General features: G+C 37.6%; 1 protein-coding gene across 6 annotated transcripts in view; it reads left to right on the top strand.

Annotated features, from left to right (window-relative positions):
- dync1li1 (dynein, cytoplasmic 1, light intermediate chain 1) overlaps nt 1-26,452 on the top strand; it is a 27,082-nt gene extending 630 nt beyond the window's left edge. For 2 of the 6 annotated variants that reach the window (XM_079828481.1, XM_079828484.1), the window contains 12 exons: nt 1,608-1,724; nt 4,681-4,911; nt 5,129-5,289; nt 6,766-6,859; nt 9,180-9,315; nt 10,549-10,660; nt 10,745-10,804; nt 12,253-12,297; nt 12,561-12,681; nt 13,318-13,449; nt 19,244-19,262; nt 24,778-26,452. In XM_079828481.1, the coding sequence (XP_079684607.1) occupies nt 1,608-1,724; nt 4,681-4,911; nt 5,129-5,289; nt 6,766-6,859; nt 9,180-9,315; nt 10,549-10,660; nt 10,745-10,804; nt 12,253-12,297; nt 12,561-12,681; nt 13,318-13,449; nt 19,244-19,251 (1,217 nt within the window). In that variant the 3' untranslated portion in view covers nt 19,252-19,262; nt 24,778-26,452. The remainder of the gene's footprint in view (nt 1-1,607; nt 1,725-4,680; nt 4,912-5,128; nt 5,290-6,765; nt 6,860-9,179; nt 9,316-10,548; nt 10,661-10,744; nt 10,805-12,252; nt 12,298-12,560; nt 12,682-13,317; nt 13,450-19,243; nt 19,263-24,777) is intronic. The other 4 variants (XM_079828479.1, XM_079828483.1, XM_079828482.1 and 1 more) reach the window with 3 other exon arrangements.

Raw genomic sequence — 26,452 nt, 5'->3', positions numbered from 1 at the left:
CACGTCATTGTCTCTCCAGTCATCGCCGTCAGACACCGCGCGCACAAAAGACATTAGTGTCTGTCGCGTGAATTTTATATAAACGGACATTTATCCCGTCTCAACGTTTTACATATGGTACAGACTGTCGGGTTTGGTGAATAGAGATAATCCGCACTCTCAGACACCGGCTCTGTCGCAAACCCTACCGTGCACTGCAGCCTACTTAGACAGCATCATAGACGTGTTCCTGTATATGAGATACTAAAAAGGCTGTATGTGTGCTTAGACGCCTAGATAGCACGTTCTATGCATCATATGGTGACTGAAAATGCTGTCTAGGTAGGCAGCTTACTAGTTTTTGAGACTCAGTTTGCTGCCTCAGTGGATGCGTTTTACTCACAGGGCGTCAGACACAAAACTGTCATGCAAACTCTTTTGAATATCTTTCTGTTAGTATAATTTATTATTATTTTCAGGACTGTTTTGGGGATGTTTTGAGCTGTAATTTCAGTGTACAGACAGCGATCCTTTAAACAATTTTTTTTACAATGTATAACCATATAAAATCACACTTTGTTGTCTTTGACACATATCTGATTTCACATTTCTTAATTCTCCATATAAATATAATACAAATATATTAAGACATATATTTAAGAAATATTGTACCACAAAATAAAACAGAGGAAATCATTATGCATTACACATTTTTCCCTTTCAGTGGCATTTTTGCCTCAATCTCTAGTTAATTTCAGACCCTTGTTGTATGTTTTTTATTTTTATTTATTTTTTTTATACTTGAGTAAATGTTTATTAAAATAATTATTTAACAAATCAGAGTTACAGTGGTGACCAAAATTATTATTATTATACTTAAAATGTTGACATTTTTTGCCTCCAAAACATGATTTAATTTAATGTTCATGAAACATGCACATGGTTGCTCTGACCATCAAATATCAGATAATACTGTTTTTATCCACTTTAACTTTAATATTTGGTATGTCCACCTTTTGCAGCAATTACAGCAGCGCATCTCTCTGGCATAGTGTCAATATATTTCCTCTGAGAACTTCAACACTAATGTTATCCCATGCCTTCTGCAACTGAAGCCAAAGGCTTTCTATAAGGCTTTCAGTAGATCTGTCCAGTTTATTTTCCAACTCGCCCCAAATGTGCTCGATTGGGTTGAGGTCAGGACTTTGAGGGGGCCAGTCCATTATTTTCAATGTTCCAGCAGATTCCTTCCGTCGCAGGTAGTTCTGACAATAGTTAGAAGAATGTTTTGGTTCAATGTCCTCTTAGAAAATAAATCCAGATTCCAGGCCCAATAAGATGACTCCCAGATCCCAAGTGTTCTAATAATTTTGGCCACCACTGTACATATCTCTTTTTGACTTTAAATGGTTGCAAAACCAAATCAAATTGATTTATCCATTAAAAGCGCTGCAGCCATATAGTCACTTTTCAATTCAATTAATTTTCTTTGCTTTTCTCTGCATGTTATTGGAACAACAGGTAAGAGAAATACAGCATGTTTATATATGTTTTCAGAATCCAAAAAGTATCTAAGCTCTTAATTGTTTAATTCAATTGTCTGTGTGTTGATCTGACTTGATTTACAGGTGAGGTGGGGTCTGGGAAGACCACCCTGGTGGCCAAACTACAAGGTGTAGAAGAGTACATGAAGGGCCGGGGCTTAGAGTACCTCTATTTCAATGTTCACGATGATGATATTGATGGTAAGGATTAGACAGTTGTCTAAAAGTTTGATATTGGCAATCTATAGACAGTTTTTAGGTGTCTAACCTTAAATGACACTGAATTAAAGAATGCTGGTTGTGATCAACTACAAACAATCAATAGCTTTTGGCTGCGTTTACACTGCAAGTCTTAATGCACAGATCTGATCTTTTGACCATATCCGATTTTTTCTTTTCTTTCGCCCTGCTGTTTACATTCACTTTATTTCCTGCTCAAAGTGGTTGTAGACCCTCTGTTTTCTAATGGCCGTGCTATTAAAATGTTTTATATAATTCATATCGGGTGGCCATGATTATTTGCCAGTGTGGACAAGATAACAGCTGTCATGGATGTTTTGCAGTGCAAAATCTGACTGAATGGATATATACAGAAAAATAACGGTAATTTTCTGTTGTTACTTTATCTATGGCTCTTTAAATATAGAATTCTGAAGTGAAATAAGTGCTATAAGATAACTTTTTTTGTTGTTGTTGAATGTATGAACGAGAGAGAGAGTGAGAGAGAGAGTATGTAGCCTAATAGTAAAGGTTGTTTGTTTAATTACAGTGAAGTTATCACCTTATTGCTAAGAAATATAATGTAGCCGTCAGTAGTGAAGCTGTTTTATTAATAAAACTCACGGAGCAGAGGTTGAAAACCAGCTCCTAAATTTTTCTGTGTGCATGCAATTTCTTTCCGTTATAAAGTTTCCACCTAAACAAAAAAGTTGCGATTCATGATTCAAAAGAAATGCATTAAAAGCTATCTTTGTGGGCAAACGTGTTGCCCTTGCCATGTGGCGGCTTGGAATTCAAAGAGGAATTGCATATGTATATTAAACATGTACAGTGAGGAAAATAAGTATTTGAACACCCTGCTATTTTGCAAGTTCTCCCACTTAGAAATCATGGAGGGGTCTGAAATTGTCATCGTAGGTGCATGTCCACTGTGAGAGACATAATCTAAAAAAAAAAAATCCAGAAATCACAATGTATGATTTTTTTTAACTATTTATTTGTATGATACAGCTGCAAATAAGTATTTGAACACCTGAGAAAATCAATGTTAATATTTGGTACAGTAGCCTTTGTTTGCAATTCCAGAGGTCAAACGTTTCCTGTAGTTTTTCACCAGGTTTGCACACACTGCAGGATGGATTTTGGCCCACTCCTCCACACAGATCTTCTCTAGATCAGTCAGGTTTTTGGCCTGTCGCTGAGAAACACAGAGTTTGAGCTCCCTCCAAAGATTCTCTATTGGGTTTAGGTCTGGAGACTGGCTAGGCCACGCCAGAACCTTGATATGCTTCTTACAGAGCCACTCCTTGGTTATCCTGGCTGTGTGCTTCGGGTCATTGTCATGTTGGAAAACCCAGCCTCGACCCATCTTCAATGCTCTAACTGAGGGAAGGAGGTTGTTCCCCAAAATCTCGCAATACATGGCCCCGGTCATCCTCTCCTTAATACAGTGCAGTCGCCCTGTCCCATGTGCAGAAAAACACCCCCAAAGCATGATGCTACCACCCCCATGCTTCACAGTAGGGATGGTGTTCTAAGGATGGTACTCATCATTCTTCTTCCTCCAAACACGTTTAGTGGAATTATGACCAAAAAGTTCTATTTTGGTCTCATCTGACTACATGACTTTCTCCCATGACTCCTCTGGATCATCCAAATGGTCATTGGCAAACTTAAGACGGGCCTGGACATGTGCTGGTTTAAGCAGGGGAACCTTCCGTGCCATGCATGATTTCAAACCATGACGTCTTAGTGTATTACCAACAGTAACCTTGGAAACGGTGGTCCCAGCTTTTTTCAGGTCATTGACCAGCTCCTCCCGTGTAGTTCTGGGCTGATTTCTCACCTTTCTTAGGATCATTGAGACCCCACAAGGTGAGATCTTGCATGGAGCCCCAGTCCGAGGGAGATTGACAGTCATGTTTAGCTTCTTCCATTTTCTAATGATTGCTCCAACAGTGGACCTTTTTTCACCAAGCTGCTTGGCAATTTCCACGTAGCCCTTTCCAGCCTTGTGGAGGTGTACAATTTTGTCTCTAGTGTCTTTGGACAGCTCTTTGGTCTTGGCCATGTTAGTAGTTGGATTTTTACTGATTGTATGGGGTGGACAGGTGTCTTTATGCAGCTAACGACCTCAAACAGGTGCATCTAATTTAGGATAATAAATGGAGTGGAGGTGGACATTTTAAAGGCAGACTAACAGGTCTTTTGAGGGTCAGAATTCTAGCTGATAGACAAATGTTCAAATACTTATTTGCAGCTGTATCATACAAATAAATAGTTAAAAAAAATCATACATTGTGATTTCTGGTTTTTTTTTAGATTATGTCTCTCACAGTGCACATGTACCTACGATGACAATTTCAGACCCCTCCATGATTTCTAAGTGGGAGAACTTGCAAAATAGCAGGGTGTTCAAATACTTTTCCTCACTGTATATGTAAATTACCTAAACGTGTTTAGACGCACAGTAGTTCGGATGTCCAGATATCGGATATGTATCTGATTTAAAACCAAGTTTTATCTGGCCCAGATCGGATGAGGAAAAATGTGTCAGATGTGTGTAAAAAAATCCAATTATTTTGTCTCAGTGCAAATGCAGCCTCTAATACTACAGTATTTAGAAGCAAATATTTTAGTATTTAGTTAGTAGGCAAGTAATTAGTCATGTCCTTTATTGAAATGGGAAAGTGTTTGTTGTAAACAATAATAAATGCCATAATTGAGAACTGCATTATTGAGTGTAATTTGTTAATTTTAATGCACCATAATGCATGTTCAATCTGAAGTATAAATAATGTTACTGTTTTAAAAATATTATTTTTGCCAACTTAATTATCCAAGACATCTTTAACCTGTGAGTATAAAGGCAGCCTAATAACCAACATTAGGTAATCTAATACAGTCATGCTAAAGCTAATGAAACTCTTTTTGGCAGATCATACACGATGTAATGCATGGGTGCTGGATGGGGACCTGTACCACAAAGGCTTGCAGAAGTTCGCCGTATCGACAGAGAACCTGGAGGACTCGCTGATTCTGTTTGTGGTGGATCTGTCCCGGCCCTGGCTGGCCATCGATTCGCTGCAGAAATGGGGCAGTGTGGTGAGGGATTTTGTGGACAAGCTCAGAGTTCCCCCTGAAACCATGAGAGAGCTGGAGCTCAGATGTGAGTAGCGTCTTTGTGTGTGCGTTTAGATTGTGAGTGTGTTTGCATGCCAAGTACCCTGTAGGAATGATCTAGTGTGGTGATGCATTTTGATCTGTGGTAGTCCTATAGATTGCTGCAGGCGGTGCTGACATTTCTTATACTTGCATGAATGAGTTTCCAGTTAGTAAATAACCTTTAGTAAATGCAGTTAGAATGTGACTGTGTGTGGATGCAGTGACAAAGCAGTTCCAGGAGTATGTGGAACCAGGAAGTGACCTGGACGCTGTGCCCCAGAGAAGGAATCCTGAGTCAGAGGAAGAGAGTGTCCTGTTGCCGCTGGGAGACAACACACTCACACACAACCTGGGCCTGCCTATAGTGGTGGTCTGCACTAAGGTACACCTGCTGCCTCAAACTACTCCCGACATGTAATTAAATTGTATTTAAAGCTGCAGTCCGTAACTTTTTTTTGGTTAAAAATGATCCAAAATCTAATTTTGAGCAAATACATAACCCGCCAGTGTTCAAAACGATCTCTTTACCTTAACCCGATTCACAATGGTAAGCTTGCAATAATGTTATAATTTGAGTAGTACTGGTAGCTTTCCACGGGAAATAAGAGCTTCCGCCATAAAGACGGAAAGGAGTCTGGGCTGGTAGTAGGCTATATCGCATGTGTGGATGCTGCAGGTGGTGGATCGTTTGTGGCCTTACAGCAGCTGGAATGTAATTAAACTTGTCATTTTGATGGAGGCTTGTAATCCAGAAAGTTCAAAACAACAATCATCGTTGATAGCTGGTGCATTGATAGACAACCCACACATACACCTCAAAACATTTGATTCTTCCGCGTGGATTAGCCGTGCCGATGCACAACCCACGTAAAGAAGATAACTCTGCAAATAACTGCACCTTCAGGGTTCAAACAGAGATGGCAACAAAGAGGTAAGACTTACGGACTGCAGCTTTAAAAGAGCAGCTACAACACAGGATGCATTTACACACTTGTTCACAAAAGTTTGGGGGTAGTAAGATTTATTTTTTATAGTTTTCAAAGAAGTCTCCTATGCTCACCAAGGTTGTATTTATTTGATTAAAATACAGTAAAAACATTAATATTTTGAAATATTATTACAATTGAAAATGTTTAATATTTGAATATATATTTTAAACTGTAATTTATTCCTGTGATTGCAACGCTGAATTTTCAGCAACCATTACCCCAGTCTTCATTGTCATCAGAAGTCATTCTAAAATGCTAATTTGGTGCTCAAGAAACATTTCTTCTTATTATTAATGTTCAAAACAGTTGTGCTGCTTAACTTTTGTGGAAACCTTGATGATAAAACTTTTCACAATTCGATAAATAGAAATGTCAAAAGAACATAATTTATAACAGCCTTATAAATGTCTTTAATGCCAATTAATTAATTTAATGGCGAATTTAATGCATCCTGCTGAATAAAAATATTAATTTCTTTAAACAAAAAATCTTACTGACTCCAAACTTTTCAAACAGTATTGTATTAATATTATTAGCGTAATAGTTTGAGTAAAAAGTTAACATCTGACCTTTTGAACATAGCAGTGTCACAAATGTGAATGCTAAACTAGAAATGGAATTCTATATATTTTTTATTATTTTAGCCTTTAGTTTATTTCCTCGGATTTTGTTAATGTGCTCTCAGACTATTGGACCCTTGTATTTCAGTGAATATGATGATCTTTCCATTTTTGTACCTTGTTTACCAAGATGGATTTGCTTTTACTTTCACAACAAGCCCCAAGTATATCAAGTTACAAAACAATGATAGACTAATATATTAATGTAGTCTCCCTTTCATAATTCTCTCTCTCTCTCTTTCTCTGTAGTGTGATGCGATCAGCACTTTGGAGAAGGAGCATGATTATAAAGACGAGCACTTAGACTTCATCCAGTCTCACATTCGACGTTTCTGCTTGCAGTGTATCCTTACACATCAGCACATCTAAACCAAAGATGTAATAACAATGATATTTCACCCCGCACATCTTAGTCATCTTGTGGACAGGTTATTTCTATGTTCAGTTTTACCTTTAAATGTCAGTAGTAGGGCTGTGCGAGTAATCATGATTGATATTCATAATTATAATCATAATTCATTTTGATTTTGGCTTCCAGCGATTATGAAAACAGGATAATCGTGGTAAAACTATTATTGTGCCGCTGCCACATTCCATCCAATGCACCATCCTTCACAGCGGTGTGCTTTCGTTCCTCCCTAAAACCCCAAACTTGACATCCAAATCAACCAAATAAGTGAGAGTAGTAGAATGCAGTCTACTGTTGCTAAACTGCGGGACGTTATTAAAAGAGATTCTGTACCACAGGCTGCTTTCTGTGTGTGCGATCCGAGTTGCACAAAAATGTCAAAATGCCTGTTTGGAGAGGATTCACGTAAACACAGTGTGTTATGTCGTAAGTAAACGTACACAGTCGAGAAAAAAAACGCGTGTAACAGTATATTAGATCTGTGCATTAGCTCTTAAAGGGCCTGTTTACACCTGGTCACTTAATGCGTTTTCTCTGATTGGATGGCTATCCGATCCTGAAAAGACCAGGTGTAAATGCCCTCTAAAACGCATTAGAGACGGATTTAAATCCGAACGCTTAATCCACTTCAGGAGGTGGTCTCGGCTGCATTCCAGATGAAACTGAACAAGTCTAAATGCATCTGGTTGTTGAAACCACATATGTAAATTGTACTCCTCCCAGCAATGCTAAAAAAATAAACGTGTGAGAGCATGTTATAGGCTATATGACATGTTATAGTCAGATATGACAGCGCTACTGCAGCACGCATCGCCGCAGCTGAGTATCTCTTCATCAAGCCAACGCACAAACTATCGCAAATAAAACTGAAAGTAAGTCGCAGATGCTCAACACGCAATCATCTTCATTAAAAGGAAAGAAACTAAATGATCTTACCAGTGCAGTTGCCACAATCTCTCCTATTGCGGTCTTTGAACATTTATATACATTTTGCGGAGACACATTTATGTGACCAAGTGTAAATGAAATCGTTTTGATAAATCAGATAGCTATCTGATCAGTAAAAATGCAAAAAAGAGACCAGGTGTAAACAGGCCCAAAGTGACGGCAGCCTAATAAACCTGCAGTCTGTCAATAATGATAATCAAACAACAAATGAAAAAAGGACAATCACTCACTGATCTTGACTGAATAATTTAAGTATAAGGATTCATCTATATTTAATGTGTACACTGTTATGCAGTTTTATTTTACATTACTTTTTTTGCTGTAGGCTACTACTTATCTGAATTCTGTTAGTATATCTTCCTGAAAAACTTAAAACACTGTTTATTTAATTTGTATTTTCGTTCTATTGTATTTGTGTTTTGTTTGTAATTAGTTTTTGTTCTTATTGTATTGCTGACTGTTCACTTGTCTTATGTAATTATTTTGAGGACCTTTTTCTTATATTAGTTAACCTAGTATTAGTTTTTACTGAAGTTGATCATTTCAGTGATATTTCAAATGACTCATATCGTGAAATAAGACTTTGATCATATTGCCCAACAATAATCATGTTAAATAATCGTGATTTCAATATTGACCAAAACTAATCAGTTATGATTTTGCCATAATTGAGCAGTCCAAGTCAGTAGTGTACATTTGTGTGCATCTGAATACAATAACAGGGGCTGCACGGTTAGATGTTCTGCATCTCAAATTCGCCATGAAATCAATATTGACAAATCTTTATTTATAAATTTTTTTTACAGAATGTTGCTGTGCTTATTAGAAATTATTTATCTGTACACATCATTATTTTTTAAATTAATATGCCCTTTAATCAATTTTTAATCAAATCTCTTAATCTAATCTCCCCTCCCCCTCGGAGGGTGGGTCTATATATCCTCCACAACTGACAGCAAGGTGACATTAAGTCTGCCTCAATTTAGTTCGCAACGGCCAACTATCTAAGATGCAATCATTTCCCGAAGGATGAAATCAAATCCCGTCTTCCATTTTTCTCATTCCAGAAGTCGTTTCACTGGGATATACAATGGGGAAGAACAGACTATGGCAACTTCCGTTTTTAATTCCGTTTTCCAACTTTGATGTCTTGTTTAACAGTAGAGGGTAGTAACATGATCTGCAGACCTGCCAAAATGGCGGTTTTCCAAAAATCTGTACAAATGGAGAGTAAAAGTGGAGAGCTCACATGTTTCTGTTTAAATGTAACTCGTCTTGTTTTTCTCCTTCACAAGTGACCTTTCAGATGGGGCAGCACTACTCTACACATCCATGAAGGAGAACAAAAATCTAGATTTGTTATATAAATACCTCGTTCACAGGTTATACGGCTTTCCCTTCAACATCCCAGCTCAGGTGGTGGAGAAAGACTCTGTGTTTATGTAAGTGCTTGGATGTCAAGAAACATTTAGATTTTTGTTTTACAATTAAAGTCTGCACATGGAATCCAAAATCAATTGCATATTGTTTATAGTCTTTATTATGTAGAAAACGATATTATCTCACTCAACAAGGAATTAATTGTTAAAGGGTAACTAAACCCCTGCTCAGAGCTTAACTCCACCCACTGGCAATTTTCAAAAAATGCTGGAAAAGTGGGCAGAGCCCGGCGGACACAGAGGGGACGAACCGAGGGCGGGACTGAGCGGAGGGCGTGCACCTGAGACCCGCAGTGACGGATTGATTGACAGCTGTCTGACTCGCGAGTCGCAAAGATGGAGAATGACTGGAGTGACGCCAGCTTTGCAACAGAGCGGTCATTTCTCCTACCTTCACCTGAAGTGGAGGAGGGTGGATTGTCTGTAACAGACATAAACCCAGAGCCTTATCAATGCGAGCCGCTGCTCAAACTGCGTTAACTCCCGATGCAGACGATGCTAGTGAAGCAGCCGCGCAAGAGAACTGACCTAATCTATCTGCGTCCGAGGCAACCACTTGCGTGTCAGGGTTTGAAAGCGCGTCTCATGTATGAAAATGATCTGTACACATGACGGGCGGCAATAATATCGCAAGAAAAGCCTGACGTGTACTGACAACTGCTTTATTTAACCGTATTTTCTTCAATACAATGTTAAAGCAAGTATCAGTGAGTTTCATTCATAATGTTTACTTCATGTAATATGACAGTTCATACTGGAGTGAAGCCGTTCTCATCGTGTGATTGGGGGAAACATTTCTGAGGGCGTGGTGAGCTCGTGCCAGGGGCGCGGATAGTGAGCCGTTGGAGGTACCATCCTACGTCACGATGTACCACAACGTCCAATAGGAAAATTCAACTGCAGTAGCCACCGTTCAACCTTAAGAGGGCAGCACTTTGGCGGTTTTACACCATATTTTATAGAATTAAAACACTTTATACTCAAATGTCAAAACATTTACTCGAATCAATGAACAGCATTAATAAAGCCCCAGTATTACAGATCATTAACTAAAAAAAGTTGGTTTAGGGTTTAGTTACCCTTTAATGGAAGTATGGTGGGATAACATTCCCACCATACTTTTTCTTAATATACTATTTCGTCAATATCAGATTATTTGTGTAAAATTGCCTGTCATTAAATTTTTAGTTTTTTTTCAAATGGTAAATATATTCGTATTATCTCTCTCACTTGCAGCCCGTCAGGATGGGACAATGAAAAAAAGATTGCCATTCTGCATGAAAATTTCCAGACCGTAAAAGCAGACGACAACTTTGAAGATGTAATAGTGAAACCTCCAGTTAGAAAGGTAAAGATCTTTTCCAGAGTATGTGGAATTAGCTATAGAGTCTCTCTTTCCTAGCGATTGCTCATTTCTGACATGTCTTTCTAGTTTGTACATGAGAAGGAAGTTCAAGCTGAAGATGACCAAGTTTTTCTACTAAAGTTGCAGGTAATTGCTAAATATTTTATAATATCTTTATAAAATCTTGATTTATTTACCAGATTGCCCGGATGGGGTGTTTTATTCTTAAAGGGTTAGTTTACTCAAAAATTAAAATTGTCATTAATTACTTACCCTCATGTCGTTCGACCCCCGCAAGACCTTTGTTCATCTTCGGAACACATGAAGATATTTTTTTTGAAATCCGATGGCTTTTCGGTACAGGGCTTTCGGTACGGTGCGCGCGTGTACCGAACGGTTATGAATGCAATCTTTAACAGTTAACAGTCGGCTTGTTTAAAGTGCGGAACACACTTCAATCCGAGTTCCCACACGAACATATTGAGTATTCAGTCCATTTTATCACGAAATTCAAACGATAAATGCCGTTTTAACGCTCTATAATGTGACGTGACTGATAGACGTGTATCAGTTCAACTTCAAGCGGCAGCGCGCGGCGTGCGAGTGAACGCGATCATCTCTTCCTAAAGAATAAACATAAATTAATATCTTAAGGTATGTTGAGGATACATTGCAACTTACTGAAACGTATCATATGTTGTGTAATCGCTCCATCAGTGTTCCAACCGCGGAAAGACAATAAAACAGCTTGTAAACAATGTCATGTAGAATCACGTTTACCTCAGAAGTCATTCAGTGTCCACAGCTGTGAGTTCACAAGAGAGATTAACTCTTTCACTGAATACATGCACTATATTAGCCTATATATATTCATTTTATACTACTTAGCCTGTTAGTGATGTCTTGTTTATTTAATGTATGTTTAAATAAACCTGTCATGAAAATTACAGCCACTAAATGATTATATTTCAACAACGAATTGGAGAAAAAATAATAATAATTAGATTTAGATGTTAATGCAAAAACTGCCTTATGTGAAGCTTATGAGTGTTGATTATTATATCTAAAAATAAATAGCAACTGAATTTAGGCTAATAGTTTGGGCTTTAATAGCAATGTGTAAGTAAGGGCTCCCTATATAGTTTACAGCATTATCTTTAAGAAACTTTTAGTTATAACTGAATTCATTCAAGGACAGACAACATTTTTTTTCATTAAACCACTGTTGAATAAAAATTAATAAAAAGCAATTTTGTAAAACTGCTGTACCGAACCGTGACTTCAAAACCGAGGTACGTACCGAACCGTCAGTTTTGTGTACCGTTACACCCCTAATATATATATATATATATATATAGTGTATGTATATACTCTCTAACAGACAGACACATTTACAGACACACACACACACACACACACACACACACACACACACACACACACACACAGTAAAAGTGAGATTCAGTGAGACTGCAGCCCACTATTTATAAGTCTAGTAACCAGAGAAATTTTGTTAGTGATCCATGAAACAAATCATTACCAAATAGGAAAGAAATAATCTCTGAATGATTTTTCTGTCTTTGTTCTGCTCTCAGTCTCTGTTATCTAAACAGCCTCCAGTCACTGCAGGAAGACCAGTGGTGAGTGTTTTACATGTGCTCGATTTACATTTCAGCCCACAGTGTTACTCACTGTTGAATCATGTTTTGGGTGGAGACCTTTTCTGCTGCAAGACATTTATTTGTTTTAATTTTGTAGACACTTTTATCTAAAGCAATTTAAGTAAAGATATACTAATTATTGCACAATGTTTACATGTGAATTCAGCATTGCTTTATATTTAAAACTTAATTTTTTTAAAATAAAGTTTTATAATCCTAAAACATTTCTGTATGTGTAACAGGACCCAACAAACAGAGCTCCTACCGGCTCACCAAGGACGACCAACCGGTCGGCGGCAGCTAATGTGGCAAACGTCATGCCCATGCAATCAGGTACCAAGAAGATTGATCCCAACATGAAAGGTGTGTATAAGAGCACTATATTCAGGATGCATGCCTCCGTCTTCTCTCCACCTTTAGTCTCTTTTCTTCTGTATCTCGCTCTTTATTTTCTCTCCTCGGCTGCATCTTTCCAACTTTGGGAGCAACAGCTTTTGGAGTCACACCTTTCTACTTCCTGGGCATTCATTTTTAAAGTCCCTGGATCTGGTCTTCACCACCCTTTCATCTTGGGAATAATGTAACTTTTGACCTTCAACATGAGATCCCATCCTCTTTTTGTGGCAAAGCTTATTTATTTAGCTTTATCAGAAAAATGTTCGTTTGTTTTGGGCCGCACTTTCATTGTCTCCAGAGATGGTCTTCCAGCATCTCTTCCTGTATGCAGATAAAGAGGACTCTACTCTCATGGGTAGAGTCATTGGAACATTGCTGCCATGTTTGGAGAGGATTAGGAAAGCTTGTTGGGATTAAAGCTTGTTTCCTTGCTGTATTTCTCTTAGACTTTTACTTTGACTTTACCTTCTTAACACACATTTTAATTCCAGCTTAGTGTCTGGTACATATTACTGTTTTGCACTGATCTGAAACTAGTTTAGGCTAGTTGGGTTAAGTTTCAGCTTGTATAATTTTGCTAATTATTGTAATTTCTCATGGCAGGAGGTCAGACCAGTGAGGGCGTTTTGGCTAACTTCTTCAACAGTCTGTTGACTAAGAAAGCAGGCTCACCTGGCCCAGGCGGCCAACCTACAGGAGGAGGGAGCAACACACCAGGAACAGTCCGCAAGTCAGGTGAGGGATCCTCCTTGACACTATCACTCACGCATTCATATATATGTCCACTATCATGGTGGATTTGAAGTGTTTTGACTTGAAGGGCTTGAATTTGTTTTTCAACAACAGGAAATTCTGTATAAAACCTGTTTTACATGGTACAAGCATCACATGCAGGATTAAGCAATTTTAGGTTTTGTGACAACAATAGCTATGTTTCTATCCAAAGTTGCAAATTTAACTTGCGCACAAAATTGGAACATTGCATAAAACATTTGTGAATAAAGTAGGGATGCACATATTGACTGTTTAATCGTTAACCGATAGTAAGAATTTGAACCGATTAATACTATCAGTTAAACAGTTTAAAAGGTTTTTTTGTTTTGTTTTTGCTGCATGGTCACCACATTTTTATAAGAAACAATATCGAGTCTATTAAACGCGAAAGAACAACAAATATATTGGTGAGAACACTTGTTTAAATAAAAAAATAAAAATAAAAGTATAAGGTTTACACAGTCGTATACAATAAATGAGCTTGCACAGCGACAGGAAATAAAAATTAACGCAAAAAACCTGCCTACCTTACCAGAGCATGTGAGCAAAGCAAAGCGGAGCTTCACTCATGAACCACTCAGCGGTAAAATGACGTGCGCTCAAATCCCGCTCCGACATGACATTTCTCAGTACTGTAGTCTACTATACTTGTAGCCATTAAAACACGTAATTCATTTCAGTTTAAATATTATGTTATTTTTTTTATTTCATTTACGTTGAAAAGTGAACAGGACACATATATGAGATGAGATGCATAATGTCAGAAGACGGGGGTCTTCAATAAGTTCAATAACACTTCAATAAGTTTTGTTTTGTTGTAAGCCTTTCTTTAAAGTGATTTTTGTTTTGTATAAATTGTATCTTAATTTGAATCTATGTTTAAACAAACAAATTGCCCGGATTTAATAAATAATAAGCAAATAGCCGCGTGAACAACGGCTTAAATGAACAACTAGAAAAGAAAAAAAACTTTAGTCAGGGGCAGCCCTTACTATTTATTTCAGATAGACCTATATTTGATCCGGCATGTCACAAAAGGGAGTTCTGGGTTGAGCATGCGGTGCTGAGCGGAATGAGCTTCAGAAATGAACGGAATCTCCAGAAAGGCGCTCTCCACTGGAGGAAATATTACCGCTCTTTCAACGCACACACCGCAACAGTCACAATATGACCTCATGTATATTTTAAAAACATAATTCAACAAATAAATAATACTTTTTAATGGGCCACTTAAAATGTTTATTACAAATAAATAATTCAATTTTAAAAATGAATAAAATGAACAAAAATTTGCATTGCATTTGCAATCCACCCCCACTTCCCGCGCCCCTACACCATTTAGACATGCTACTTTAAAAAAAAAAAAAAAATGTAAACCAGTCAAGGTGTGGATTGAGGTAGGCCTGCTATTTTTATATGATGAAAAAAACGTAGTTTGACGGGAAAAAAACTATTCCGGTTCTTCAAAGCTTCAAACGGATTCAGTGTTTTCGTTTTGTCATCTTAATTTGTTAATTATTTAAGTGAAAAATATTTAGTGTAGACCTTTTTATTTTATGCTTTTTATTCATATTTGATTCAGTTTTTCTCTGTTGTCAGAAACGCTGCAGGTGCGTGAACATTTGATAATGTGAATCCAGGTTCTGATGTTGTTGTTGATCTGTTCTGTATGCTGCGGTTTGCACAGTAAAATAAACCTGTGGAAAAGTGTATTTTTAACGGGCCACAGACACTCTTCAATTGTATATTTATTTAATGCCAATTCAATATTATACTCTTATCAGTTAACGGTTAATAATCGGATCATGAGAGGTGGTTGTCGGTAGGGAAAATTAACCGTTTTGAGCATCCCTAGAATAAAGCACCGTCTCTATTCCATATGTTCAAGAGAGCAAAATCTTCACTTCCTGGAAAATTGGCTCAAAATATTATAATAAAAATGGAAGTTGTTGCAATTTGGTTGCTTCTGTGGCTCTTTTGTAGCCTAGAAATCTAGACGCACCCTAGCGGCAGCAAGTCTAATTTGCCGCGAGTGTAGTCTAGCAACTCTCGGTAGACCTGCGAGCTGGAAAAAACAAAACTCTGGTCAGGCCAATCACATCGTGTATAGAGTCGGTGGGCGGGCTTAACATAATGACGGTAGAGTTGCGCCGGTTCTGCGTGCTACTCGTAAACAAAGAAGCTGGCGAACAGCGGCCTTTCCAATCGGCTTTGGCTGCGACTCTGGAAGGCTTGGAGTTTAGCTTTTCTTTGAGAAAAGAACAAAGAACGGCACTGAAATCATTCTTAAGAAAAGAAGATGTGTTTTGCCGACCGGATACGGTAAAAGTTTAATCTATCAACAAAAGTTAGCTCTGCTTCACCTTCTTCTTTGATCTGGTTGGTTGTGGCGCTCATGGCGCTATCCAATTGCGTGCAGAGGAAATTTGATAGACAACCGTTTATCCCGCCCCTCGGATTGAGCCCTGCTAATGGTGAGTTTCCAGACCCAACATCTTGATGTGGGTCTGGCTTGTCAGGCTAGCTCTTTTGTCCTACATAATAAATGCCTCAGAGAGCACAGGCGAAACGCAATAAACGCTGTCATGTTATATCTTGCGTTCGGATGCCTGATGATTGTGAATGGAATCATGCGAGAGAGTTTTGGGTGGTCATTATACCAAATCATTTTGATGGCAGACTTTGGCTCAGGCTTTTCAGATAATCTAATACAACATTTGAGATGCTGTGCAATGAAACCCATCTGCTGGTTAGTCCAGTTATCCAACCACATCCTCAAAGTCAAAGTCGCAAAGTCACCTGAGGTTTTTTTTTTAATTGCGTATCGAGGGATTTATTCGATAAATGTCTTTCCATCGGAGTTTGTGCACGCAGTCTTTTTATAATATATATAATATAATATAATATAATTTTTTTTTATTATCCAACTCAATTAAGTATCTTAATATGATTTTACATTCTGATTCTTAACCAACTATTGTTTTAATATCTTCATTTTGAAGGCCTTTTGTGGTTTAATTCCAGAGATATTGGGATCTCAATATGGCTCCAATCATAAATGGTTAAATTGTATACATTTTCAATGGTCAAAAACTAAATCTGATTCACTTTGCTTACAGCGGATACTTATTATATTTAAAGGGGAATGTCTGAAGAATGAATAATATTGAAACCTGAAATGTATCTTGTTTGCCTTTATCAAAACAAATGCATAGAACATACCCGCTGTGATCTGTTTCAGCGTTATTTGGAAAACGGGCTTTTGTTCATTTAAGCAGCTCCTGAAGATAGCAAGAGTTCAAATATTCAGTATTGCAACTACATGTTTGAAACAAGTTTCATGCCTCCTAGAAAGTGTGTTTGCTCTCCCAACACATTGCATTCACATCAATAAACTAAGATTGGATTGTTTAAGTATTATAATATTACAATTTCCTATTGTTATAATGTGAAACATAGTCATAAATCGAGTGGTATCCACTGCTATAGGGCATATTTCAAACTTTCCACACTTGATAATTCTAAACCCTGGGAATCTTTCACACTGCTCATACTTTGCCTAGAGTTAACAATTAATCCTGGTTATTCATAATCTGAAACCTTAAACCCTGGGTTACTGTTCTTATTTGCAGATGTTGCGGTGTCAACAGTCATGACTGGATAAACGCAAATCACATTTGGTTTTCAACCACTGAAAATGGGTAAAAGTCAACAATTTGGATATGGAGTCTCATTGAGATCCCAATACGTCTGGGATTGAACATAGAGCCTTAAAAGTTATATAAAGATTAAGATTCCAGAAGAAACATTTCTTAGGAACCAGAATCTAAAATCATATTAAGATATCTTTAATACTACTTTAGTTACAGGCAGGCAAACTTTGGAAAAAGATCATTTTTGGCACGAAGACAGGTATCTTCTATGCAGTTGTTTTGCACCTTTTTCCTCAATAAACTCCTAATTACTGCTTCTTAATAGTTAGTAGGGTAGTTGTTACATTTAGGTATTGGGTTGGTTTAAAGATGTAGAATATGGTCAAGCAGAATAATGCATTTAATATGTGCTAATAAACAGCCAATGTCCTAGTAATAAGCATGCAGCTAGTAATAAGCAACTAGTTAATAGTGAGAATTGGACCCTAAACTAAAGTGTTACTGTTGTTTTGATAGAGGGAAACACGATATATTTCTACAGAGATTTTTCTTTAAATACAATAAGTTTTAGCTGTATGCAAAGTGACCCACGTTTTGTTTTCAACCATTAAAAATGGGTAAAATTCAACTATTTGAATAGTCACATTAGGATCCCCATATCTCTGGGATTGAAAAAAGCCTTAAAAATGAAGATTCCAAAAGAGAAGTTTATTAAGAACCAAAATCTAAAAAGATATTAAGGATATTGAGTTACTGGCATGCAAACTTTGGAAAAATAATATTTATAGTACTCGGGCAGGAATGTTCAATGCAATTGTTTTGTTAAAGGGGAACAACACATTTCTAGTTTCAACATAATTTGTTCTTCAGACATTCCTCTTTAAAGGAAAATTATCATCTATGTGCAAAATGGCTCACTTTTGGTTTTTGAACCCTAAAAAAGTGTACAATTTAACAATTAATTAATGGAGACACATTGAAATCTCTATATCTCTTGAACTGAACCATATAGGGCCTTAAAACAAAAAAAAACAAAAAAGATATCTTTAATAATTTGAGTTATAGGCATGCACATTTCAGGGGAGAAAAAAACCAAGAAGTGCTTTTTCAATTTTTTAACTGTCACTATTGGCATTTAATGCAACAAAAATTGCTGAAGTCAACAGATTTTAATAACAGACCTACCAATCTCTATGTAAAAATAAAATAATGATGCATTGTTGTGCAGGCGTTGAGACATTCAACGCCTCAGTGGTGACAATCTAGTCTAGGGATGCTCATTTTGGTTAATTTTCCCGACCGACAACCGCCGCTCTATCTGAATATTAACCCTTAACTGATAAGATTACAATATTGATTTGCCATTAAATAAAAATACAATTGAATACAAAAGTGTCTGTGACCTGTTAAAAAGACAATTTCACGAGTTTATTTTACCATGCAAACAGCAGCATACAGAACAGAACAGCTCAACAACAACAGAACCTGGATTCACATGGTATTAATCGGTCAAAATTCTTACTTTCGGTAAATGGTTAAATGGTATGGGACTAGATTAGGGATGCTCATATTGACCATGTAAAATTACCTTTACAACTACTTAATCTGATGAATTTCACTATAGAACATAACAATTATACTGTTTTTGAGACTCTCCGCCATTTTTCAACATCAATTTCATAAAAGCAGTAGTGTGACCATGTCAACATATGAAAACGTGCTGTTTCTGGGGACTGAGAGCCTTGGAGTGTTTTTAATTTTGAAGCCATAACTTGCAATCTTAAAAGACTAAGACAGTCTTTTAAGATTGCAAGTCATGGCTTCAAAATTAAAAATATCTCCCTAAAGACCCACTTCATATGAGAAACAGCCCTCAGAAAGAGTTATGTTGACACATTAGAGGATAGAATCTTGAACTTGCAAATGAAAGGAGCAGGTCTGTGAGATTATTATCTTCAAAGCACTTCAAATCTTGTCTTTATGTTGTGCACGTGTGAAGTGAACGACACTGAAGCTTGTCCCCTGTTCTCCCTTTTTGTTTGTTTGTCATTTATATTGTCCTCATCATCCTCCTGTCCTGTACGTTTATCCTCCCATCCCAGATCTTTGACATCAGTGACGGTAAAATAAATATATTTAATAAAATCTCCTCTGCATGTGCAGTTAAAAACCCAGCTAATCGTTCAAGTTGAAATGTCACTAATAACCCAATAGTCTATCCCAAAATGCAACGGAGCAAATTAACTTGCATACAACCTCCTTAAAAAGGATGAAAACTGCCATCTCTTACTCACCCTTTATGTTGTTCCAAACCTGTATGACATGCTTTCTTCTATGGAACACAAAGATTATAATCAAGGGGGTTCATTGTTGTTTTGGGCCCCATTGACTTTCATTATATGGACAAAAACAGTTGAAACACTCTTCAAAAATATCTAATTTTGTGTCCCAAAAAAGAAGGAAAGTCATATAGGATTGAAACAAAAATATTCATTTTTGAACTAACTATCACTTTAAAAGTTAAAATGGAACAAGAGCTTAAAGGTGCACTGTGTAAATGTTAGCGCCATCTAGTGGTGAGGTCGCAAAATGCAACCGCCCACCGCTCGCCCCTCCCTTTCGAAGCACAGAGAAGCTACGGTGGCCGACACAGGACAAAGATGTCGTCGCCTGAGAAAGCAGAGTAGCAAGCGTTCTGTAGAGCAGTTTGTCCGTTTAGGGCTACTGTAGAAACATGGCGGTGCAAAATGGTGACTTCACTGTAAGGGGACCCGCGGTGTATGTAGATAGAAATGACTCATTCTAAGGTAATAAAAACGGTTCATTATGTCTTTATACATACTGAAAATATTTATGTCTTTATTATGTCTATATTTACACCACTGAAAATATGTATATTATATTGCATTTCTGTCAATATATGCTCATAAATACTACACACTGCACCTTTAATAGTAATATGAGTAAAAACAATTAAAGTGTTAGGGCTGAATTATTGACAATAACCGCATGTAAAACATGCTTACTCTAAGGTTTTGCACATATTTAGCATTCAGCTTTCAAGCTTTAAAACTAACACGGCTAACGCAGTGGTTTTACGGCAAACTCTATTGTGTCCTTTCATATTATGCTTTTGCATTTTCGTTTGTTTTTAAACCCATAATTCAGCTTGATTTTATGGGAGTGTATTAAAGGTAAATTACCTCTTTGGTGACAGTGACCTCTCCCAATCATCATCCTCTGCCCTGATTTTCTTTGAGTCTATTTTTTTTAACCTTTTTTTTTTTAACCTTTTGTTTGTATGAATGAGTGAGCAACAACATTCGTGTACACTGTTCATCAGTCATGATATTTAACCCCTTCAAACTGTCTTTCATCATGTGTATTAGCCAGGGGATGTTGGCCACGCTAAGGTGTGTGTTAGGCGACTTTCCCTCACTTGCATCCCTTTTCTTTAACCAGTGCTGCATCTCACTTTTTATAACCACTATGAATACTTTTTTTATGGCACATTGATACACTTGTGCATGTTTAACATCACCTGTCCTTCTCGTTTCGGACCCCTCGTCTTGCTCCTTTGTTATTAACACTGTCTGTCTTATGCTGAGTTTCAAATTGCACAATGTAAGGCTGCCTAATAATCGCTGCATGAAGCTTCACTAAATCCATCTTTAAATTTGGCATGATTTTCTAGATGCTGATAACAAGGTCCTGATCTGCAGATTTGTTCCACAATTTCTGTGGACACTCAGTACATCTAATTGAAAAGTAAATTCTATGCAATCTGTTAAAAAAAAATCTTACTGAGCCCACACTTTTGAATGGTATTGTATATTTCCATTAGCAGCTACATTTCCCCCAGGCGATGTTTGTCTTTAGGTGAGGTCACACTAGGCTTTGTGCATGCAAAATTACTTCTGACCCACAACACTGCAGCTTTTTTTCCCTTGAGTTTGTGTTCATCCAACCGGTCAGTCTGTGACATTGATGCTCTGTTGGTGAAATGTTTTAGTTATGATTCATATTCAGATTTATTACAGCTCAGACAACATATACTTACATGTTTATCACTTTTAGCTGTGTTTTATGTAACTTAAAAGGGTTTCCTGTAAAATTACACCAACATGTTGTATTTAGACCACTGTATAGGAAGCTTTTCAATTTGGGTAGGCCAAATCCAGGCGGAAATGGTAATTTAAATTCTAAAAACTCTCCTCCCATAAATTTTGCTTCTGAAAGGGACACTCCTACAAATGCATATGCAATAAGTTCAGCCGCAAAAATAACTGTCCACACCTTTTCAGTGCAAATTTTTCACTGCGTGTCTTTAGTAAATCCTGACAGAAGGTTTTTAACGATAAAAGACGGTTTTTGCGCTGTTTGTAAATCTGGCCCTTAAACCTTTAAGGTACCATCCACAATTGACTAGCACATCATTTGCTAATTTAAACCCCACATTTTTTCCGCATACTATTTGATTGCATTCGCGAATGCAGGCGGTCAACACATGCACTCTAGAAAGTTTCATCTTTGTCCAGTGTCTGCGCTATTATTTTAAACTAAAGTTGAGGCTATCTCATAACCCCCTCACAGCGTCTGTTGCAGTCTCCAGTATTTTGTTGTTGTTCCATCTCTTTAGTTTTGTTTTCTACTTGACACAACGGCCCAGGTCAGTTTTGCAACCTTGTGGAGCAACTTATTAGTTCAAAACAAATTCAGTGTGCATGTGTGATTATGCACAGGTACAAAAAACATTAAAAATCGGGCATTGAACATACTACTCTGGTGACAATTTGTATTACCTACACTGTACGTAGACCCTCGCGTACACATAAAAACCAAAGTATGATTTGAGCTTGTCGTGGAAAAAAACTTGTTTTTTTCTTTATGGCTTTTGAGATCCCGGTGGTGACAGTCCAGGTCACCAGTCCTCTCATCCCTTAATTTCTGGGGGAGAGGCTAACCTTCTTTTTCGAATTGTCGTGGCTTTTGAGATCCCGGTGACAACAGTCCAGGGGCCATATTCACGAAACATTTTATCGTAGCACTAAGAGTTCTCCTAAATAGCAGTAAAAGTTCTTAGTTAAGAGTCTTCTCTTAAAACCTATTCACAAAGTTGCTGAGACCAACTTAGTCCTCTTGACTACTCCTAACGTTTCACTGATTTAGGAGCTAATGCTTTGTGAAATACTCTTAGAGCAAAAATGTAGGAGTCCTAAAATTAGGACTGACACGCCCAATATTTTTAAGAGTTTCCCATAAATCGGCAAGTTAGGAGCTACTTTTAGCCTTAAAATGTTTTGTGAATACGGCCCCAGGCCCCCAGCCGCCAGTCCTCTCATCCCTTAAAGGGTTAGTTCACCCAAAAATGAAAATTCTGTCATTAATTACTTACCCTCATGTCGTTCGACACCCGTCAGACCTCCGTTGATCTTTGGAACAGAAATGAAGATATTTTAGTTGAAATCTGATGGCTCTGAAAAGGCCTCCATTGGCACGGTTCACTCTCAAGACCCTTAAAAGGTACTAAAGACGTCGTTACAAAGTCCATCTCACTACAGTGGTTCTAAAATAACTTTATGAATCGGCGATAATAGTTTTTGTGCGCAAAAAAACCCTAAATAATGACTTGCATAGTGATGACGATTTCAAAACACGGCATCATGAAGCTTCGAAGCGTTATGAATCAACGAGTCGATTCAGCGGTTTGAATCGCCAAATTTCAGCAGTTTGGTGGTTTGATACGCGATCCGAATCATCAATCGGCTCAGTGATTCATAACGCTTCGAAGCTTCATGATGCCTTGTTTTGAAATCGTCATCACTATATAAGTCGCTATTTAGGGTTTTTTTGCGCACAAAAACTATTATCGCCGATTCATAAAGTTATTTAAGAACCACTGTAGTGAGATGGACTTTGTAACGACGTCTTTAGTACCTTTTAAGGGTCTTGAGAGTGAACCGTGCCATTGTCCCAATGGAGGCCTTTCAGAGCCATCAGATTTCAACTAAAATATCTTAATTTCTGTTCCGAAGATGAACGGAGGTCTTACGGGTGTCCAACGACATGAGGGTAAGTAATTAATGACAATTTTCATTTTTGGGTGAACTAACCCTTTAATACCTGGGGTAGAGGCTAACCTTCTTTTTCAGTTGGGATGGCCAATCACCAACGCTGTAGGTACAGACAAATCACTCACAGGATCCCAGCCTTGTCGCCATGGTGAAGCTGGAATTGAAAAACACAAGCAAAGTGTCTTTATTCTTACCAAGAATGTAAATTCGGACATGCGGGTTGTGCATTCAGAAAGACAAAGTGGAAGCCTCACACTTGTTCTTTTATACTCTCATTTCAGTGGGTGATGACTTTTGATCAATAACACAATAACAAACTCCTTAGTTGGTGTTATCTGCGGCTGTCCCACCTTGGCTACAGACAACGAACACACTAGTTCTTTTAAGAAAAGTATCAAAGGTTATCAAACAAAATTGTGTTTACTACAGAAAACTAGACTTCCCATTATATTTAACAAAAACATCTTATACTGTATAAATTTAATGTAATTTAAAACACCTTATATGGTCAAATTTTTCCAAACAGGCTTAAGATACAATAGGTGATAATGACTGAAGATTTGAATGACTGTTTGGCTTCAGGGATACTTTCAAAATCAACATAGTCTCAGCATTGTGAATTGAACCTTTTATAGCTCTAGATACACATGGTTCTCAATCACAGCTCAATTTTTATTCAAAATAAGTCCATTTGTGAAAGCTTTCACTGCATGCCTAATGTTAGTGTTGGCTGAAAGGTCCTTTTTTTTTTTTTTTTTTTTTTCTGAATGCGTGTGTGAGTCTGTGTGAAGGTTCATTGACAGTCTTTCATCTCCATTTATTCCATCTTTATGTATTTACTTTTCTTTCAAGCTCCAAAAACCTTTTAATTCCCAATTCTTATGTCTGATCTTTCAATGATCAATCTGATCAATCGGGAAGCAATGACCTCACTTAGGCTTCCCACTTGCTCTTGTGCTAAATCGTTCACTAACAGACTCACAAACACTTATACACTAATGTTTTAAGTGTATTGCCATCCCTTGTCAATGACTTGTTCTTGATACAATACAAGTTAATCCAAATCAGCAGCATTTGTGGCATAATGTTTATTACCACAAAATTGATTTCAACGTGTCCCCTTTTCAAGCCATAATATGGGATACACTGAGGCACTTTAATGGAAGTGAATGGGGCCGATGTGTAGTATAATCAAAAGATGTCAACAAATTGCATGTTAACATAAAAACATGAAAAATAAATCTTACTTACTATCTTAAGTTTTTCTGTTGCCATACTAATGTAATGCCCAAAACAGTGTAATTTATTAAACCGCTTTATGGCTAAAATATTACACAAGCTTTAACTGAAACGACTGTACAAAATATATTTTGCTGCATTATTTTCACCAAGCATTTTTCGTTGTAATTAACATTGTCACAATTGCTGCAGATTTAGCTTAACTTGTATTGGACCCAGAATATCCCTATAAAACTTTGGTTAGTACTGTTTCCAAATGTGATCTGAAATGTGGTCAGCGTACTCGTACTAATTCTATCCGATTTTATCTTGTTTGTTCTCAGGCTCCAAGTTGGGGTTGACAGATGTCCAGGCTGAGCTGGACCGGATCTCCAATAAATCTGACCTGGACTCCTCAGCCCCTAACGCCACCACACCCCCTGCCGAAAATGACGAATCCTGAACAAGAGGCGGGGTTTATTCAGTGGCAAGCCCCTCCCCCTTTACACTGCTCTCTCTGCCTCCCCTGAACCTGCCTCCCTTCTGCCACCTCTCCTCCCTTTCTCTCCCTCACTCTTTCTCTTGATCTTGTTCAGAAGAGGGATTTATTCCTGTTTATTACTTGTAAGGCCAGTGACAAGAAGCTGCATGTCGGGCAAATTGCGATTGCTATGTCTGTCTCCACACACGCACACATGTACAGCGGACAGGTCCTTAAATAACCACAGAGGCGGGATTGTCATAAAAAGAATGACACTAGATCAGTGTTGGACACTAAAAGAGAGGCTTCGAGAGGAAATGGAGATGTAGAGCCAAGTCTGAATTAGAAAGTGAAGGGGGTTTATGAACTTACGTGTATATGTATGCAAGTTAGACTTTTCTTTGGATTTCAGTAGTGAATTATCTTATGTGAAGGATCCTGTTCATCTAGAGTAAAAGTCAGTCAGCTTCTGATAAAATGCGCACATTTTTACTTATCTAAATATCTTACTAAGCCTCATGCGAACAAAAAACAATAATAATTAAATAAAGGGAAACAGCACATTTCCGTCAGAGAGGGATTCGATCAAATGGTTCATTAGATATGGTCACCTTGCGTTGGTGTTTTCATGAAGTGGTCATCATAAGCATTCTTAATACCTGCCCTATTATTAAGTGTATCGTTCACAGGACCAGAACAAACATACTGACATAATTTCAATGCTTTATAATATTCATAACCCCTTTTTTGCTGCTGAGAAACTGTCAACAGAGTCACCAAGTAAGATTCACCACTTGCGATCTGTTGCATACGGTAAAAGTATCTAAATATTGCACTATTACACAATATTAGGCAATGACACTGAAAATCATCTCTTACAATGCTGATTGTAGCAAAGTAGTACACTTAACTGGAAAGAGAGAGTTTTTAGCTTAGACATGGTTTATGAAGTCTGTGTAACTGCTGAGCAAGAATATTGATGGGACTGACAACTATGTCCGGTGTGTAAATTTTGTTTGTTTGTTTGTTTTTCTATGTTCTTAAAAGCTTGAAAATTGGATGTTTCTGTGTATGTCTGTTTTCATCTTTCAACTACAGCCAGTTATGGCACTGTTTATTAATGAATGCACTAGAGATCATGCAAACAAGATCAGTATTACTGTCTTTACATCAGTGTGTGTGTGTGTGTGTGTGTGTGTGTGTGTGTGTGTGTGTGTGTGTGTGTGTGTGTGTGTGTGTGTGTCTGAGTATGTGTGCAGGAGTTGAGCAAAATGAATAAATTCAGCCAGATTTGTCTGTTTAGAGACTTTAACGGCTAGAAATTAGTAGTGGGAAGGGGAGGGAGGGGGCGAGGCAGAGGTGGCAGGGCAGGTGAGGTCTCCGATCACCCTCACCTGCATGTACAGTCATCAACCAAACTTCTTACGAGAGGGGGGGGGGATAAACATACGCTATTATGGTCCTGTAATTTCACAAGATGTAGTGATGTTTCTCTGGATCAGGTCTGTAATCATTCTATTAAAGTTGTATTTATTGGG

Source organism: Gobio gobio, assembly GCF_949357685.1.
Source record: "Gobio gobio genome assembly, chromosome: 11".
In the NCBI taxonomy this organism is placed as follows: domain Eukaryota; kingdom Metazoa; phylum Chordata; class Actinopteri; order Cypriniformes; family Gobionidae; genus Gobio; species Gobio gobio.
This window is presented reverse-complemented; position numbering and strand designations above follow the sequence as displayed.